Source organism: Lissotriton vulgaris, chromosome 10 (assembly GCF_964263255.1).
Source record: "Lissotriton vulgaris chromosome 10, aLisVul1.2, whole genome shotgun sequence".
Lineage (NCBI taxonomy): Eukaryota > Metazoa > Chordata > Amphibia > Caudata > Salamandridae > Lissotriton > Lissotriton vulgaris.
Window position 1 is genome coordinate 494,356,202 of NC_141698.1, and position 20,892 is coordinate 494,377,093.

The window sequence follows — 20,892 nt, forward strand, 5'->3', positions numbered from 1 at the left end:
GAAGACTGTGAGCACTGTTTAGGGAACGTTCTCGAGTACATCTTTAAGAGACGTTTTAAGGCATGGGCAAAGTGGGCTCTGGCCCAGGGCCCCAGCCTTTCAAGGAGCCCCCTAATAGAGCAGCTCTGGTCCACAGAGTCTTGCCCCAATGACCTTGAGTTATTCCTAAACAGATTGTTTTAAATACCCTTTTCCTTTGTTTTACTTTTAATGTGGGTGATGTGTGAGTCGCAGACATTTATTTTACAGAGAGAAATGTTTTGTTTATGTGACATACAACATCCATAAGAAAAGTTATTTTGGATCAAATCAGGACCTCATATATGGGAAATAGGAAGGTTGCACAGATATTATTTGCAATAACAATAGTGAGCTGCTGCTGTGTTATAATAGTGAAAACACACATTGCTATCCTTAAATACTAGCACATTAAAACATAGACCAGTGAGCCTGTGCACTGGCAGTGACTTGGCCAAAGGGGTAATGAAAGAGCTAAAATTGAATCATTAATTCAGAACTGTTTCTAATGGGGAACCCAAAATATGCTCGGCCCGAGCCCCAAAATCCTTAAGATGTCCCTGCTTTCTTCAGGCCCCAGTTCAAATGCTTCTATCTGGATAGAGACGTACTGTTGAGTTCAGACTTTCACGCCATGTGCAAATCAGCATGATTAAGAAGGGTCGGTTATTCCTGATATAAGCCCCGGTTAAGTAGCATAGATCAGTGCATGTTTGCATCAAAAATTATACTTATAACACCACAGTAGAAAGGAAGGGTTGATAACAGCTATAAGACACATTCAGAAGTTGAGCATTTTCTGCTAAAACAGAATCTGGGCAGCTTTTCAGACTGGCCCTTCTCCTTTTGACTGCCTTCTCTAAATTGCTTTTTAGTGCTGGGATATTCCTTATTATATCCCCCCCATTCACCCTGGAATGTACATGTTTCCCCACCTAACACGTTGAATCCCAATCCTTCTATGTAAGGGAGCCCCTCTCCTGACATCCTATCGGCTTGTCATGATAAAAATAGAGCATATCCCAATTTCTTGGTTTAACCATGGAGAGTCGACTCCATCCGATGCCATCACCAGTCTTAGGCTCTTTAAGGAACACACAGATCAAGAGACGTGCTGTTGGAGTCAGTTCAATGACACCGATAGGCAAATTAGAGCCGGCAGGCTGCGGTGTAGGGCACATCATCGCTAAATGAGTGCAGGTCAATGGGAAACCGTAGTTCTGCTTGAAACTCCGGCTCCCTGGCACTGCCAGACCTTTCATATGTGTCGGAAGACCAGCCCTGGGTAGTGCAGACCTTCCAATCCCTTGACGAGGCAGCCCTATGGTGAACCAACCACTAAGTCATAGATTTCCAGCAGCTGAGATAGTAGAATGTGCAACGTTGGAAACCTAGCTGTTCCCCCAACGCTTCTTGAACTAAAGGTGTAACCAATGTGTGGAGCGAGCCTACTATAGAGCGAACATGAAGATTTAGGTGTTATTAGCAAAGCAATTCTAGGAAAAGCTGAAAGAGAACAGTAAGCAAACCAGAAAAGTTTATCAATATAAATAAAAGAATTAAAAATGTGATAGGAAATGGTTAATTAAAATTACAGTGCAGCTTTTGGAATCTTTTCATTTTGTTGTTCAATTGCACAAACGTAGCCTCTGTTATTCTTGTCTTGACAAGACAGTCGAGGCAAGAATTGGTACAGCAAGGGCTGCCTTCATTCAGCTAAAGAAGATCAGGAGTCCAAAGACCTAATGCTGCAAACAAAGAATAGGATTTTTAACAACAATAAAAAATTGTTCTTTCTGTATGGAGCAGAAACTTTGAGGACAACAGTGACCACCACCAAGAAAGTCCAGACCTTCATCAACACCTATCGGAGGAAAATGCTCAAAATCCACTGGCCAAATACCATCAGAAACAATGACCCATGGCAGCAGAATTTCCAACTTTGTGCTCATAAAGAAATCCTGAAAAGACACTGGGGCTAGATAGGTCACATACTCTGCAAGCCCCCACCATACACGGCCAGTCAAGCCCTGACCTGAAGCCCTCCAGGGAAAGGAAAAGAGGAAAAGAGGAAGGCCAAGAAACACCAGGCGCCAAGGCCTTGAGACTGACTGCTAGGAGATGGGTTACACCTGGAGTTACATTGAAAGAAAAGCCCAGGACAGCTGTAGAGTCCTGATTGATGGCCTAAACCCTATATGGGGTAGTAGGCATAAGTAAGTATGCCTCTGTAATCAAAGTTGGCCCTTTTAGTGCATGTCTGATGTGCTTCCACTGAATTTTTTGTTTAGATTTTGGCTGGATTGCGATAAATATTATATTATATCTCTCTAGTGATCAATCTCACCAGGTAAAGTAATGGTTTCCTTGCTTGGTGGGAGACTAGATTATGAAGCAGGATTGTTGTTGGTTGCATGTTGTAGACTTGTATCTTTACAGGATTCCTCAATAGACAGTGCTTACTAAATTAAATGCAAAATTACAGAACACCAAATTCCCCTTTGGCAAAGAGGACTGGATTTATCTTTTATGATTGTGAAAGGCATTGACTTGTAAAATTGAGATTGTCAGAAGTGCCTTCTTGTTTGGTGATTGGCAGGGCTGAGATGAAACCCTTTGAGAGGAGGGCCTCAGCAGTGCTTGACAAAGGGCTCTTATGCAGAGCAATCTTGTATGCTCAATAGCCAACCTCACCTTTCTGCTACTCCAGGGGTGCAACCTGTTTATGGCGTGCAAAACATTACCCCAGGGTCTCTTTACCCCGCAATTCACCGACTCCCTCCGAACCAGGAGACAGTTTCAATGTATCACATACATTTGTGTGAAAGTGTGTCTGAATGTGTAACAATATTCTCTCTTCAATAAATTGTGCTGATTGGGAACCAGTAACCCCCACACACACGCTGGGTGCCTCAAGGGCCTGCAACCCATCAGGGGCAACTCTGAACAAATTCAGAGAAGGGCCTCTATGTGCCAGTTTCCTAACAAGGGAGCATTGTCTGTTCATGGGTAGGCCAAGCTATGGAGTTATGTGCTTTAAAGATTTCCCAAAGAGTTCTTGGGACACCCCCCTCTCTGACATGCTCTCCTTGACACCTACGATGGAAAAGCACAAGTGTCCTTCTGAAGGGGCTGCTGTGAGGTACAGCAATCTGTGCCAGATAGCTCCTTTAGAAATAAGAGTAATAAAGATCTGTGAGCAACAGCAGTCAGTCTTTAATTTGTAATAATAATAATAAGTGCAGGGGCTAAGACTTTCCTTTAGGACAGGGTTCTCCAAAGTCGGTCCTGGAGGGCCGGATCCATGCCAGATTTTTAACATATCCTCATTTAATAACATGCTGTTATCTTAAAAATCTGTCATGGATCCCGCCCTCCGCGACTGATTATGGAGAACCCTGCTTTAGGAGTATGTCGCCAGCACTGCTAAATGCTGGGATTGTTGTGATTCCACCTCATGCCTCTTTCTTGCGTTATCTAAGAATTCCTGTTGCTTTATCCCACTCTCGCTAGATAGGTTTAATCCCCGCTTTCTCCTTGTGTCACTGTTTTCATATCCTTTAGTTTCTCCTGCCCTTCTCTTTCCTACTCCGAGTCAAAGACAGATGATGAAAAATAAGACCCGGTCCCTAAAAATGAGTGCGAATAACCAGCTCCTACAACCACCGCCACAAATTAAGTATTGCAAACATTATTTCATTTATGCACTTTAAACCTCTGAACCCTTAGTGAAGCCTCAGATCAAATCCAAACCCAAGGCGTGGACAAGCCAGAAGGACCCACAGAAAAAACGTCAGCACCCTGGACAGATCAACAAGGTTTTAATGCTGGAAACTGACTTGACCATAGTGGGAGACACAAACATTGTGTCTTATTGTGGCATATAACTCTCATTTTAAAGTTATATAGTCAGGAAAGGGGCATAGGCAGACACAGGGGAGCTTATTCTGTCCAAAGCAAAAAACTAAATTGACCTGAGATGGTGAGGTAATACCTGAGCCCCACCAGGATCTTAGGAGGGGTAAACATAGTGTCTAGGGGATGCACAAGATGATTATTATAGAAACAAGGAGACCGGTTTGTTTTGTTTCTATCCCTACTTGTTTCACAATTTTCTGCCTCTGTCTCTCTTGCTCTGCATGAAAGTCTAATGATGAAAAATAAATTTCAGTACCCAAAAACGAGTAATGGTGCCTACCATCTGAGTAATCTAAGCCCTGAATGAAAGAAATATGGCCTTCGTAAACAATTATAAATTATTTGAACTCTCGAAAGCCCTAACTAAATTTATGAGAAAATAGTTTAAGCAGGATAATAATAACTGCATTCAAAAGGGATCTAGTATACACAGGTATGTTTTTACTCAAGAATGCACAAAACTCCATACACAACGATTTTGTGGATGTTTTGGTGTCAAAATGCAAATAACTGGAGCAATTCTCAGCTCTTTAAGCTCTAAATAGCTATCAATAGATAACAGTGGGCAAATGGCTGAATCTGTCCAGCACAATCAATCAATCAGAATTAATAAAGCGTGGCTAGTCACCCGATAGGGTATCGAGGTGCTTAACTAAATGGGGACTTGCTTTTGGCCTTTGTTTTGATTTTTGCTGAGATATCGCGTATGGATCAGAGATTAACAGCCAAACTATACATATGAAGATAGATCTAACATGCTGGCAAAATTGTATATGGATGTCATTCGCTAACAATCACTACTTAGAGAATAGAGGGTGGGCGAACACCCCACAGGCTGCACCGTAAGAACCCCCTCCGCATTCAGGTGCCATAGCATGTGCTTGGTGCACTTGTGTATCAATCAGCCCTGTTGATAGTCCTACATGGTGGATGAAACTTCTGTGTTTATTGATCAGATCAACTTTCCCGTGGCTTGAAAACACTGATGTGGTTTGTCAATAGAGGGAAACTGGTGTGGTTTGGATTGATTTCCAACAAGGGGCGCTGGCAATTGCAAAGGATTTTTTGATATATTTAAATAACTAAGCCATCTGACACCCAATCACACATTATTATGTTATTTCAATAAGGATTAAAGAAGTAAAAGCCCCAAAGCCATTTCCTTCTGGTGAGATTGTGCAAAAGTGCATATGTTGAGGGTCTCAATATTCTGGAAAACGAGCTTTACTCTTGCATTGTTCCTTCTCATAACATTTACTCAGATTTTAACCCTGAACGTGACATCACTCACATCACCTTAAACACACATTTATTTTTTTATACAAGAGTGCAAAAATAGGTTTAAAATACATGATTTGTTCAACGTCTAGGGGCTTTAACTTGCCCACCACTTAAATTCTTAGTCAGTGTTCTCAATAGTACACCCAAGATAGCATCGTTTTGGAAGGCTTCTTCAGGGCAGAGTCTCGGAGAGGCGACAATAGCTGAAAGTCCCTAACAAAGTCATGCCACTCTGCTTCCTTGTGTCCCAAGATAGGATTCTCATGACCAAAGTCAAAGGCTTTGGCCAAATGTCTACAGATTCCATATTAGGCTCAGTCTCTTGGCTTCTACAGGTCAAGGGCAAGTGTTGTCAACCTCAGAAAGTGATTACAAAATGAAGTTTTTGTGAAATAAAGTGGCAAGTGCATGGGAAGCTCCCAGTGATTCTCATGCGGAAAATATGTTTTCTGATCATCGGTTTCTCCGTTACGACCATATCTGGGAGTTATGTAAGAAATAGGGTGTTTGATTGCATTTCCATTCGGAATAATGACGGTCCCTGTTGGAAGTTATAAGAGATGGGTTAACTTGCTCACAAAACCACACTGAACCTGGAGGAACCCTTTTATTTTGCTAATAGTTCAGCCAGGACTGCTTGGTGAATCCCATCCAGCAAATTCCTAGAGCTCTACAACAGTTTGAAGGTGTCTTGTGATCGTCGTCCTGCCCCGATGAGAAACATGTTCACATCTATTGGACAACCAGTCCTAGAAGAGATGGTAAAGCTACGTCAGCTGTACATCCTGTTCGTGGACATGATCTGAATGCCAGTGCATCAGTCTATGACAGTGAAGCCGATGGAGCCCCAAGGTTGGTAGGGTAGGAATCGCACAATGCTTTAGATTGATGCATCAACTCTCTCCCAAGGGGCAAGCTCGCTTAGATATCCTTCACAGAAGTTATAATTTGGATCAAAGTTCCATACAACTTCTTCCTTTACTTCTTCCCAAGGGTGCCGCGAAGGGTCAGAGAATGTGGCAAATTCTTCAAGGTGAGGTCCCTGGGGAGCTGACTCTAGGTAAGTGTGGTCCACATAGGCAGAACACCACTTGCTGGAGGGGGTGATTTGTCTACCCTGAACGGTGAGATCTATATCACTGCTCACAGAGTTCAGGGCTACGTTAATGTCTATATCTTCAAAACTGCTATCCATGCCATTGAAAACATCTTCAAAAACAGACCCCCAGTCAAAATCTCCCTTTAGGGACTCCGCCTCTCTCTCCTCCATCCCAACCTGTGCCACATTGGAAGTTCTCACCACCTTCGTGCTGCGCCTTGGCAAAGGCTGTTTGCGCTTGGTGGCAGTTCGATTAGCATCAGAAGGACTGTAACTTTGATCCTGCTGTTCATGGTGGTAGTAATGCTGGTGTTGATGCTGTTGGCTGTATTGATCGTTCTCCATATGATCAGCAGAAGCTTGCTCGTTCATGAGGTGATACAAGTGTGCCGTAGCCGTATAGGTCTCTGGAATGGGCTCCAGTTTGTGTTGTCGGAGAGCGTTGAACTGTGCGGTTGGCATGCGCCTTCTCTTGAACACACCGTTGACAAACATGTCGGCATACTGTGGGTCAATCTGCCAGAAGCCTCCTTTGCCGGGCTCATCCTTCTGTCTGGGCACCTTCATGAAGCACTTGTTCAGGGACAGGTTGTGCCGGATGGAATTCTGCAATTATAAACAAAAATGCTATTCAGGAAATTATAACTCAGTGCTACAGGCACACAGCTCATTGTCAAGCCAATCTCTGCCTAACATAGTGACGCCCAAGATATAGCAGAAGGTGAAACCTTAATTAAAAAGGCTTTTATTCAAAGGTGAGCAAACAAATGTATTACCTTGGTTCGATATCCATGCATTTTTATTATGGAGTCTGTTTAGCAAGGCAAATATCTATTTATTTATTTTTTATGTATCTGTTTTAATAGGATTCAATAAGAGCCGGAGAAGGCGTAGGAGACCAAATGTAAGCAGAAAAAGTGATGGTGAACCTAAAGACCACAAAAACTGGGTGAAAATGCAACAGGCATGGAAATACTCTCAATGCTGAGTGGTCTTTGCTTGCAGTTTTAGTCTATGCTACACTTCTCACTCAGAGCACACTTCCTTTTTCTACCAGCACCCTTGCTGCTACAATATTAGAACTCCATGCACAGCTCTTCCAAGGCACCTCAATTCTGTCCAGAGCACAATTCATTCCATTACTTCAGTTCCACCTAGCTCCTTCAGGTATGCTCGTTTCTGACCTATATGCTTGCAAACTCCCCACCTCTGAGCTTGAGAAACTGGCTAATTGGGAAAAATACGATGGCCTCGTGGCATATTGAGGTCACCAACTTTTCTGCACAAAACCACTGCTAGATTAAACCCAGTGGAGGCCCCTAGGCAGTTGAAATTTCGGGGCCCCTCTCGCAAATTATCGCCTAATACCCAATGCACGGAATTCTTTTTACAAACTGACAGCTGCCAGAAGATTTGCTTTTAAGAGACAAACTGTTATGTGACTCTGATGACTCTGGTTTATGTAATTTAAGTTGTTAATGAGTACATTACATTAATACAGTATTTTCTCTATAGAGTCTTTTATTGAAGTTTTCTTTTCTTTGAGTTGATTCATTATTTTCTATCTTTTGGACACCCTATTTAAGAAAATTTGATTGTAATTTTCTTTCAAGATCAAATCAATATTTTTTTGATCCGTTGTTGCTGAGCTCCTAAAAGGAGTTGGGCCCATAGCCTGGTGCCTACTTTGCCTATTCGATAATCCGGAACGACACAAAACATTTGATTCGTATTGTACTACTGTATCGGTTACATCTGGGCAATTTTTTTTTTTTTTTTTTAACTTTCAATTTTGTATTTTCATTAATATAGGTTACAACATGAGAGCAAACCACTCTTTTTCGTTCAACAAACAATTCTCAGTGGCCACATTCTCTTATGTACCACCCGCTTAACTTGAATCTAAACCCAGGAGCTAAAATATATTCTTCTTGGTCGGAGGTGGAACAACAGGAACAACAACAAAACCGCAGAGTTATTTGATTGCTAGATGTTCCATACATTTCAGATACCCAAGGAAAGGTAATGCTTACAATATAGCGTAAAAAGTTGGTAATTAAAATCGTCTATCGGACAATAACCGAAACTAGTGGAATTATAATAAAAGAAAAGTAGGGACAGGGAAGGCAGTGATAAAAATGGGAGAATCCAAATATGAAATAATATGTACACATACCCCTACGACCAACCAAGTCACTAAAAAATGGTTTCTGCCTTGGACACCCTTTTATTTAAAGTCCCACTTCACCTCCAACACATATGTTGAAGTGCAAGCAATTGCCAGCACAGACCTATCCAAATTGCAAAAGAAGACAGGATGAAAATCTCTTGGGAAATCAGAACATTTCAGAAGGATGCATTTTGAGGTCAACGTCTTCTATGGCATTAATCTGCACCATGAGATTACGACCTGGGGTCAACAACTGAAAAAATGTGGTCATCAAAAATGTCCTGAACATAGCGAAAAGCAAACCTTGTGACAGATTAAGAAGTAAAAGTGGCTTTAAAAAAAAGCTGTTTTGACTCTAGTTCAATCATGTGTCCAAAAATCTGAAGTCAGCCAAGAGGATTTGCATATCTGAGTGTGACCCGTCATATGGTGATAATAATAGACAGCAGGCAAAGCAACTTTCCAAATAGTAGATCAAAGACGCAGAAGACAAGGACTTTACTCTTTCCTACGCTAGGGATGTGCACAGGGGGAGCTGTAGAGCAGAAGGTAAGCAGATCGGAGAAAGAACAGGGATGCATCAAACGTAAAACCCTTGGGAGTTAGGAAAGGTTTTCAACCTTCTAATACATGCCTTTGACTATTGGAACCAAATTGCAACTGTGAATAAGAAGGCTGAAAGCAAGTAGCATTATCTTGGTCAGGCTTCACTCTGAATTCGTAAACTAGTGGCATGTACCCCTCACCATCTCATCTTGAAGATGTTCAGCAGTGAAATCCTGACCAATCAAGATAGATGGAGGCATGCTTTGCACTACCTGGTTAGAACAATGACAAAATCTAGTAACATATGATACGTTTCTGTTCAGCACCAGCCTTTGTGAAGAGAAAGGGAGCACCGGTCCCTGAGAACACTGGCACAGTGACATCATTGTGAAGATGAAGGGAGGCTTCTCCTGCACTATTTTGCCTATTATCACCTATGTATGAAGTATGGCTCGTCACAAAGGACCGCAGAGGAGGAAATCCTTCAATCTCTCGTACAACTTACCCTAACCAGTAATTTTCCACCCTAACACTAATACATCTTTCATTGCGTTTGGAATGTTTCTCCTTTCTTCGCTTTCTAATGGATATCGTTTTAACCCATTGTTTTCTGGCTTTTTAAAACCTGTGTGTCGAATGCAGTTGGAAAAAAATGAACAAACTCGTCTGCCTGTGACAGGGGAATAAGTGAATGTTTGTGTGCATGCACAGTGTAGGAGCCAACTCTCCATTAGACATGGGGCGAGTAGTTTTTTCCAAGTATTCTAGAATCACGTTATGTAGTCTAAAGAAATGTTATGTAGCTTTAAACCAGTCTCAGTGGACATAGCTCTGTTGAAAGTACGTCAGTGCAAATCTGGTTCACCGTTAGATTCAGTACCAGCCCGCATCTTTACCACTCTTGCCCCAGTTATCACTGCCCCCTTAGTCTCAATATGGAACTCTTCCTTATCCTCAGGCCAGTTTCTAACTGTATGGAAGCAGGCCATGCTGAATCCTATTTTGAAGAAAGCGGAGGCCGACCCAGCAGTTTGTAGCAATTACCAACCTATTTCTCTCCTTCCAAAACCAGCAAAGATATTGGAAAAAGTTGTGCAGGAACAACTGGCCGATTACTTAGAATCCAGAGAACTCCTCCATGACTCGCAATCTGGATTCCGAGCCGGATATAGCACGGAGACTGCTCTATTGGGAGTCTCCGAGACTATTCGCGAGAGCGTGGACAGAGGCGAGGTTGCCTGTTGGTGCTCCTCGATCTGTCCGCGGCTTTCGATACTGTCTCACACACCATCTTACTTGACAGACTCTATAACCTAGGGATCCGAGGTACTCCCCTTGCCTGGATAAGATCATTCTTAACGGGAAGAACCCAGCAGGTCTGGTGTCGGCCTTTTGCTTCCAAAGATAAAAAACCCTTGAGCTGTGGAGTCCCCCAAGGGTCGGCTCTCAGTCCCCTCTTTTTTAATGTCTACCTGGCACCACTAGCCGAGGTTATAGAAGACTGCGGGGTCAGAGTGGTCTCTTATGCCGATGATACTCAGCTAGTATTTTCTTTTAGAGATCACTCTGACAAAGGCCTTTCTAATTTTAAACGATGCCTTACAAACATTGTTTCATGGATGACTTGTAACACCCTCAAGTTAAACACTGATAAAACCGAAGTGTTGTTTTTTAATCAAAAGGCCCCATTGCTGCCATCATTGTGGTGGCCGGCCGAGCTCAACCCTCCCCACTCCCAGTTGATTCGGCCCGGAACTTGGGCTTTGTATCGGACAATGAATTGTCGTGCACAGTCCAAATCAATAAAGTCACCTCCGCTTGCTTTGGCAAATTATGCATGATCACAAACATCTTCCCTTATCTTTCTCTGGATTTGCGCAGGATGGTCATTCATGCCCTCATTACCTCCCACCTGGACTATTCCAACAGCCTCTATGTGGAAGCTCCAGCCTACCTCATCCATCGTTTACAGATCATACAGAATGCAGCTGCAAGGCTGATCTGCAACATTCCCTACCGGCACTCACTTACCCCGCATTTGAACAAACTTCACTAGCTCCCAGTATCCTCCCGCATCCAGTTCAAAACCCTGGTCCTGTCTTTCAGGGCCCTGAAAGGTAGGGGACCAGGATATCTCCGATGTAGGCTTAAGCTGGTGCACTCAGGCCATACACATAGATCCAATCACCGTCGCCTGTTGCTCGCTCCCCCCCCGTTTCCAACGCCATAGGAAAGGAGGCAGAGCATTTGCCGTGGTCACGGCTAAGCACTGGAACGGTCTACCCCTTAGTCTCCGTCTTATTGATTCAGAACCTCTGTTCAGGCGCAGCTTAAAGACCTGGCTGTTCTCTACTCTCTAGCCTGTTTCTGGTGCTTGCGGTTTCTGCTGCCGGTAGCGCCGGGACACCCCCATTGGGGGTTGCCGTGCGCTTAACAAATACATATATATATATATATATATATATATATATATATATATATATATATATATATATATATATATATATATATATATATATATATATATGTGTGTGTTTTCCAATGGCTCTGCAGCAAGGACGCACTCCTGAACAGATGATTTCAAAGAAACATTTATTTCCTCAACCGGCAAATGCATCACTGACTATGTCATGAGTGATGTAATATGTGACGTCATCAGCAGTGCATTGTGGGCGCGCGAGTTATAGTTAGCTGAACTAACTATAACAGGGGAATTTCATAGGTTTTGTATGAGTAAAATGACCAGCTAACTATAACCGGTGTGAAACCTATGGTTTTTTCAGTGAATTTCAAAGGTTTTTACAAAGCTAATTCCTAACTATAACGTGTGTGAAACCTATGTTTTTTTCTGTGAATATATATATATATATATATATATAGTGACCTATCCACTCTCGGATATTATGGGGTAAAGGACTTGCAGGCCACCTTCAAGTTGCCCAACATTTGTATGCCTTTTTCTTCTTATCCAATCACTTTTTTAAATCAATTTTGCAATCCCGGATAGACAAGCACGGTTCTGAATGCCGGTTGCTGGTTGCACAGATTTTTGGAAGTCATTATTGGCGATCTGGACTACTTTATCAGCCTCAGACTTGCTTTATCCTGAACATGAAAGAGAAAGGCAGAAAAGGGAAAAAGAAGAAGGACCAGAAATATAGGAAAACAATGGCAAAGGGACGGAAAAGCAGGAAGGAAAATAACCTGTGAGAGTTAGACATAGACTCCTAAGAAAAACATTATGCCCATGCTCTTATTGTAAAAAAATGCATGTGTTTGTGTGTATATATATATATGTATATACACAAACATATATACACACATACACACACACACCCCTAACGACTAGGACGGTCAACCTCGAATCTGGGAAACCAGGTTTGTTTCTCGGCAATGAGCTGAACATCCTGTGATTCTGGGCAAATCCCTTAATCTCCCCATGCCTAACAAAAATTAATGTGTGTCCTCATGTAACGCAACTGGTGCTACGTAAAGTGCTCTGATACCGGGTCAAATTCGTGCAATGTAAAACTCCGTTAAAAAATATATATAATCAGGGCACGAGTCGGGGTACCACGCGGGTGGACGGCATCCCCCCACTTATTTTCGAGGGTTTTCCAGGGTGGACGCCGTCCACCCTGCTCAATCACAAAGCCGTCCACCATTTACAATGAAAACTGCGCCCACCCTTACAAAATAGGTGAGCGCGGGTGGATGGCTGAAATCGGAAGGTTCTCGGACTGCCGCAGGACACCACGCCGGTCACCACGCCCCTTCACCTACCAGGTTCGCCGTTGCAACCAATGGATGGACGCCGTATTTCAACAGGTTTTTGCCTTTCGTGGCGTCACTTCCGGTCGTGACGTCACTTTCGGTCTGTGAGCGTCCCCCCACTTCTAGGTTGCTGTCTTTCGTGACGTCACTTCCGGTCGTGATGTCACTTCCTGTATGCGAGCGTCCCCCCACTTCTTCATTTAGGACTTGTGCCCTGTATATAATATACACACACACACACCCATATAAATATATACATACACATATATATTATTATTATTTTTTTTTAAAGATAAGTGCATGGGCATAACGTTTTTCTTAGGAGTCCACCACCGGCGGCCTCTTTGTATGCATTGGAGAGATATGACCTGAGGTGAGAAACAGTTTTCCGGAACAATGCCTGGTACCTCCAAAGGGGCTTTTGAAAGCCAAAGCAGAACGGGACTTTCCTCGGGGCCCTCTCAGTGACTCCCAACAGCAGGTTGCAGGCCAGCGCCAAAACCAGTATCAGATCGGCTTTCGCCGGCGGGCCTCTGGTTACTGCTCAGCCCCGGTGAAGGTGCACGGCGGCATAATTAAGAATGAGACGACAGGCCAACTCCTGAAATGTTAATGCCCAGGAGGCGAAGACGTATCGACCTGAACACCTTACACTGAAGAAGGAGCAAACACACCCCTGCCCGTGACGAACACCACCTCCCACGGCCCAAGGGACTCTTTTCTGGTGGCGGAGGGAGACGGGTGTAAATCTAATATTCTCTGAGAATTAGAAGGACAGGCAACCCATACAACAACACTAGCACAGAATAAACCTCACTCATAAGGCCAATAAGACATGAGCAGAGGGTGGTGGGAATTTCTTAATAGAGAAAGGGGAAACATTTTAACATTTATTCACCTCTGAGGTGAATAGATGTGCTTAGTGAGTTTCCTATTCATTCATTCAAGATAAATAAAAAAATCAGAGGAATGTATTTTGCCCAAAGACATGTACTGAAACAGAGACAATTTTAGGCGGCAGACATCTCAAATAAATCCACTTTTGGCTTCATAAACCGGAGTCTCTTCCATTGATAAATTCGGAACTTGGATCATTATTAAATCTAGGTTAATCAGATTTTTCATCCTCGAATTCGGCCTCAGTGGTAGGCCGGGTCACCCTCCTGACTGGCCTAGCCCAAGATGTACATATCCGCCATTGGACAGAAGCAATCAGTGCATGAAGGACTGCCTGACTGCCTGACTGGCCGACTACTGAATATCACAAACCAGCAGGAGTGGTTTCTTCACTCAGAGGGAAGTCTGCTGGATTCACCAAAGGTGAGTTGCTCTGCGGTGAAAGAACGAAGATGCCTCCCTCCCTAGGGCCAAGAGTCACCATGGGATTGAGGGTTGTGAGGTTCACAAATCCAACCGGGAGCAAGTGGTAGCAGGCCGCCTGCCTCCTGTGTGTATGTATATTGTATTTGTATAGCATTAACCTAGTCAGAAGGTAGCAGAGTACTGCACAGGGTCAAAGGAAAACCCACAATCAAAACTTGATTGGACTAGAAGCTGGGGCCTCACCGCAATTGCCTACTGCCTAACATGCAAATAAGATAACCAGTGAAATCCCTCAACACATACAAATGCCCCTGTAGCCATGGGTGCAATGTACCAGTCTGTGAATGGTGCACAAAGGGATTTTACAATTTGCAATCAAACTTGAAGCTGAGAAAATACCCTTGATAACTTCTGGATGTGGTTCCTCCTTGTGCAAAGCCAAGCACTATGAGCCCTGGGCCCGTCAGGCTCCTTATACAGGGGCCAGTAAAGAACCCACACAGCATACAGTGCCACCACTCCAACATATGACCCTCATAGACTCTCCCACTGCAAGGACCACCTGACGTTGAGGGTGAAACCATTCCCCTATTCAAAGAGGGGATTCTACAATCCAACAGGGCGTACCAAGGAGCACAGCAACTTGGCTACAGCTGGGGTAACACAAATAATACCATGTGAGAGCCAGGAAAGCGTTAAGTACGGTGACAGTCAGGAGAAAGTGGTAAGTAACTGATGGAAAGGAAGAAATATATAATTATGGGCGTAAGAAACCCTAACATTTGTACATCTTGTTTATGTTTGAGCTCTAGCTAGCCATAAAAGGGAAGAAAGGCAAGAAGGTTCTGATCATGGACGGCTCAGATCAGAGGTTGGTGGGTACATTACTGTGCCTCTTATGTAAGGGCTGCAGCCTCTCACATGCCAGGCCACTGACCCTGCGCACACACAAAGCTAGCCCTCATTGTACATGTGCAGATGAAGAAGCGCCATCTCCTGATTCACACAGAAGCCTAAGTGGCCCTCTCTCTGTTAGTTGACACTCAAGGGAGAGACCCGGTCTTTTCCTGTGTTATACATAAATATGTAACCTAGTTCGTATACACACACTGAAGCACCACTCCGCTTATGAGCACATCCAAATGTGTCCCCCTTGCTCGTTTACCTAGAAGGAGAGGAATGTGGCCTAGTGGCTAGAGCTGCTGTCTGACGATTTCGGAACAGGAGGGTCGGGTTTAATTCCGACCTCCGCTCACTATTTTGTGATTCTGGCAAATCAATTAATCTCCCTGTGCCAAAAGAAAAACCGAATGGGGTTCTGTAGTAAAAAGCCTCAATGCCCTTGGGCCTGGTGTGTGCTGTGAAAAACTGTGGGTGGCGCAATCGGTTGTTGTTCACAGCATGAGTAGCATTCTCTGTCCCTGGGCACATATGGGCTCCATGCACCTCTTGGGGTGATGGCAGCGCCAAAGAGCTTTATATAGCTGATTAACGGTGAACTTTCGTGGACCATTGTCGAACTAAGAAGGGACTGTCCGTCATTGTGCATTTTGTCAGTGGCAGACTCTGTTCCAGGACACACAGAGAAGCTGCCTCTCCATTCTAAAACGTATACAAAAAACTGGCTTCTCAGTTAATGTACACATACATAAATGACCCAAAATGTGTCAGTACACGTGCAGAAGCAGTCTTCGTTCTTCCTGTAAGCTGATAGATTCACTTCTCTCTGTTCTGCACACATACAGAAACAACACTCTCTGCTCCAGTACACGTACACAGGCAGCCCACTCGTGTTTCCGTAGACATGCTCTCTCTCAATTTACCTCTCTACGGTTGAGCTTTAAGTTTCTTTTTCCCTGTGTACATACCGACACCACCCCCTCTGTTCCTCTAATGCACAATCTCCTGCACATATAAGGAAACAGTCCGCTTTGTTTCTCTGCCTAGTAAGAAGCAGGCCTCACTGTTGATGTACACATCTTGAAACTGACCCACTGTTCCTCTGCATATACAGTAGTGGCCAACTCTGCTCTTCTATTATGAGATGTGTTCTTGCAGACCTATAGAAGCTGGCCTCGCTCCTCCTGTAGACATACTAAAACTGCTCTGTGTACCTATAGAAGTTGGCCTCGCTCTTCCTATAGACATACTGAACCTGCCCTCTGTGTACCTATAGAAGTTGGCCTCGCTCTTCCTATAGACATACTGAACCTGCCCTCTGTACTTGTAAATATAGAAGCTGGCCTCACTCTTCCTGTAGACATACTGAAACTGCCCTCTGTACCTTTACCGATAAAAGCTGGCCTCGCTCTTCGTGTACAAATATTGAAACTGCCATCTGTACCTGTTCATATACATAAACTGCCAGTGTATCTGTATACATACAGCAACTGTCCAATGTGCCTGTACGTGTACAGAACGGCCCTACATTCTTGGATACATACTGAAACGACCCTCTGTGTGTGTACACGTACAGAAAGTGCCCGTGTACCTATATACACACAGCAACTGTTCTGTGTGTCTGTGCGCGTGCAGAACTGCTCTATGTGCTTTGATATATGTATAAAGAAACTGTCCTAAGTACTGGGATACATACAAAAACTACCCTCTGTACCTCACATTAAAAGAAAACGTTCCTACAGTTGCCTGGCACAGCTACAAGGGATACCAGTTTTAAGGAAGCACATATATGTCTTGTCTAAACCCCCCTTTGCATTTTTTTCTATATCGTTTCTCTTCCTGTGTGTAAGAATAATCCTGTGAGCGGCTATGCACAGACCCTCAGCCCGGGCATCGACAGTACAACTGTATCAACGGTTCACATTTCTCCTCACTGCTCTCCAGAGACGCCTTGGCCCGCCCCAGCCCCGCTCCCACGGACCCTCGAGGTACGGCCTTCACGGGCGGCGGGGTTACCGAAAGGCGAGCCCTCCGATACCCCCACCCGCCGCGGAGCACCCGCACAAATGGCGGCTTTAAATAAATGATCAGGCCCACGCCTCCCCCGGCCGCAGGTGCGGGCCCGGCCGAGGCGCCTCCTGCCGGCGGCCCGCCTGCCTCCTGGCCGGGGCCCCGGCAGGCCCATGAATTATTCACGCTGCCGACTCACCTGCCAGCTGGGCTCGGCGTGCCGGTAATAGCAGAAATTCTCTGTGATCCAGTTGTAGATGGCCGACAGCGTAATCTTGGTTTTCTTGCTGGCCTGCATGGCCATGCATATGAGAGTGGCATACGAGTAGGGCGGCTTCACGTGCGGGTTGGCTTTGTAGTCTATCTCCTCGGCCGAGCCCCGGGGGATGCTGGGTAGGCCCAGCTGGCAGCCGCTCGGTGACGTGGCCGCCGAGGTGGGATTGCCCAGGTGGGAGGGCATGCCCGTGGCCGCCGTGTCCCCTGCCGGGGGGCTGGAGGGGGCGTCCGAGCCTTGCAGCAGCAGCTTCTGGTGCGCCTGGTGCAGCTGGTGCAGCTGGAGACTGGTGGCGGGCGGCTTGTCCAGGCTGGCGCTCAGGATGGAGAAGTCCTGGAGCCACTGCAGGCTGGTGAGGCTGTCGTCCAGGGTCACCGCCCCGTTGACATTCTCCTGGTCCTCTGGGTGGAGCATGAGCCATCGCTCCTTGAATTTGGCGGCAATATCGGGTGAGGTGAGAACAGGCATCCTGCAGGGTGAACCTTCGATGACGACACACGAGGGGTGTACCAGGGGCTCCTGTCAAAGAGAGAACAGAAGATGATGAACAGGGGGCCTTTGATACCTCCAAGTAGGCAAGGACTATGTGATGTGTCTTGATTACTAGGAGGACCACTTGAATTATGCGACAATGAAGAGCTAAATTATGAGGCAGGGTGGACAAAATTATGCGGTAAGAAAGGAAAGGCAAATTATGTGGCATAGTGAGGCACATTGTATGGCTTTAATATTTCACTATTCTGTCAGTTTAGCGCACATTAATACCATCTGGTCGCACGTTTCACCATGTTAGTACCAGTTTGCGGAAGGACACCATCCGCTGCATGACATCCCCAGATAACCCGACCCAGATAATGGAACACCTCAACTCCAAACAGACAGAAAAAGCACCATCAGAGTAAACCTTGCCTACAGGCATCAACGACCACGCCCCAGCTTCTGCACCCCCATCCTGGACCTCTTCACCCGAATCACAATTAACTACCAGTGCTACATCTTCGTAGGGGACCTTAACTTCCACATCAATGACCCCAGTGACGCCAACACCATCGACCTCCTGGACAGTGTGAGCATCATTGGCACCAAGCAGCTTGTCACTGACTCTACCCACATTGCAGGACACACGTTCGACCCCATCTTCACCTCCAGCAACAGAGTCAAGTACAAACAACTCACCTGGTACGACTACTACAGCATCCACTTCACCATCTTAGAACCCCCAACTCCGACTCCGTGCCCCCCCAGATCCACATGCAGAAACTGGAAAAAGACATCAGATGACCAGTGGAACACAGCGCTCTGGTCCCACCTCCCAGACTCTACACCCGACCCAGAGCTAGCAGCAAAAACTTCTCCCAGTGAACCACAGAATGCGCCAACACTATTGCTCCCGCCAAGACAGCCAAGTTGAAAGTAACAACCAAAAGAGACAGCTGGTTCGCTGCCGAACTGCATTTTACCAAGTGCAACAACCGGCAACTAGGAAGTCGTGCATCAAGAAAAAGATGGAAGACAGCACCACCTTCAGGACAGCACTCCACCAGTACCACCGCCTCCTGAACGAAACTAAGAAGAACTCCCCAGCAGACTGCATTGAAGCCAGTACAAACCCCAGCAAGGAACTCTTCGCCTTCATGAAGTTCTCCAATCCCGCTGCCACTGAGATAGACATTACACCCTTCCAGGAACTGTTTGACAACCTTGCTGACTTCTTCCACGACAAGATCTCGGGCATGTACTAAAACTTAGAATGCCAATCCGCCGCCACAGACAGTATCAACCAGCTCACACCCACAAACAATGACCTGACCACCTGCTCATCCTCTGGGACCTCCTCACCACGCAAGACACTATCTTCAACATGAATTCCGTGCACTCAGGTGCACCAATGGACCCCTGCCCCCAGCACGTCTTTAAGCTCGGAAGTAAGGCAAACAGCGACAAGCTCAGTAAAGTTCTCAACACCTCCATCAACTCAGCCTCCTTCCTGAGGACTGGAAACATGCTGAAGTTAAGCCCCTTTTGAAAAAAACATGAGCTGACCCAGCCGAAGCGAATAACTATCAGCCCATCTCTCTGCTCCCCTGTCCAGCAAAGCAAATGTCCTCGAGAAAATTATCAACCAACAACTCAGCCAACACCTGGAATAGCACAACCTCCCAATCCAGATTTCGAGCCAACCACAGCACTGAGACAGCCCTGTTTTCTCCACCAATGACATCAAGGCCCTCCTGGACAGTGTAGCTGTCATCCTCCTGTACCTGTCAGCCATGTTTGACACTGTCTCCTATCACATTGTAATCAACAGACTCCACCACATCGGGATCCAAGGAGACACCCTCAAATGGATCGCTTCAAACCTCACCAGTAGAACCCAGAGGACGCATCTCCCACCATTCACCTCCGAGTCCAAGATGAATATCTGCGGAGTCCCCCAAGGATCGCCCCTCAGCCCCATCCTCTTCCACACCTACAGGACCCCCTGGCTGAAGGCGTCAGATCGCACGGACTCAACATCATCCCCTACACCAATGACACCCAGCTCATCCTCTCACCACCAGAGCCAACTTCGACAGATGTATGATGAACATTGCTGACTGCATGAAGGACAACTGTCTCAAACGCAACACGGGCAAGACCGAAGTCCTCATCTTTCGAACAATACCTCGCCTTTGAACGGCGCATGGTGCCCCGCGGAACTCAGCCCACTCCCCACCCCCACAGACACTCCCACAGCTTCAGCATCATTCTGGACAGCAAGCTATCCATGAAGAAACAAGTCAACGCAGTCCTAACCCTTGCTTCCACACCCTTCACATGCTCTGCAAGATCTTCAAGTGGCTCCTAGTCAACACCAGAAGGACAATCATGCAGGCCCTCATCACCAGCAGAAAGGATTACAGCAACACACTCTACGTAGGAATCACTGCACGCCTCCTGAAGAGACTCCAGACAATGCAAAACTCAGTAGCAACACTCATCTTCGACCTTCCCAGAAGGACCCACATCACACCCTACCGCAAGAAACAGCACTGGCTCCTGATCCAGAAGAGATGCCAGTTCAAGATGCTGACTCGCCTTTACAAGGCCATGCACATCGAAGGACCAGCATACATCAACAAATGCCTGACCTTCCACCAAGCGGCCAGACACATTCCATCTGCTTCCCTCTCCCTTGCAGACACCCCATGGATCCACGAAGCCAAGAGCGGAGGACGCTCACTCTCACAACTGGTGGCCAAGACATTGAACAGCCCTCCACTGCACCTCAGGACCGCACTGTCACTCTAACAATTCAGGAGAGAACTCAGGGCCTGGATGTTCGAACGAACAACCCACCACCCAGCAGCTAACATCTCCAATACCTCGAGACACTCACGGGTGATTTGCCACGCTTTACAAATGATTGATTGATTGGGTTTAACAGCTGAATACAGGAAGGCAAATAGAAAGATGAGCAGTTATATTTGCAGTAGGTCTGTCAATGTGCAGCCTCACATGTTGTGCTTTTTAAATAACTTTCGAGCCAGAATTTTTTCTTTCAAATCTACAAATTATGCAGCAAAATATTAGTTACTG

At 45.5% G+C, this 20,892-nt stretch overlaps 1 protein-coding gene across 1 annotated transcript; it reads right to left on the reverse strand.

Moving 5' to 3' along the window:
- Positions 1 to 5,228: 5,228 nt before the first annotated feature.
- On the reverse strand, positions 5,229 to 17,828 carry LOC147685443 (forkhead box protein J1-B-like). The gene is made up of 2 exons (XM_086941350.1): positions 17,239 to 17,828; positions 5,229 to 6,922 (listed from the first exon to the last, which is right to left on the reverse strand). Exons 1-2 carry the CDS (start codon positions 17,779 to 17,781, stop codon positions 6,098 to 6,100), a joined length of 1,368 nt encoding a protein of 455 aa, XP_086797476.1. The 5' UTR covers positions 17,782 to 17,828; the 3' UTR covers positions 5,229 to 6,097.
- Positions 17,829 to 20,892: the final 3,064 nt, after the last annotated feature.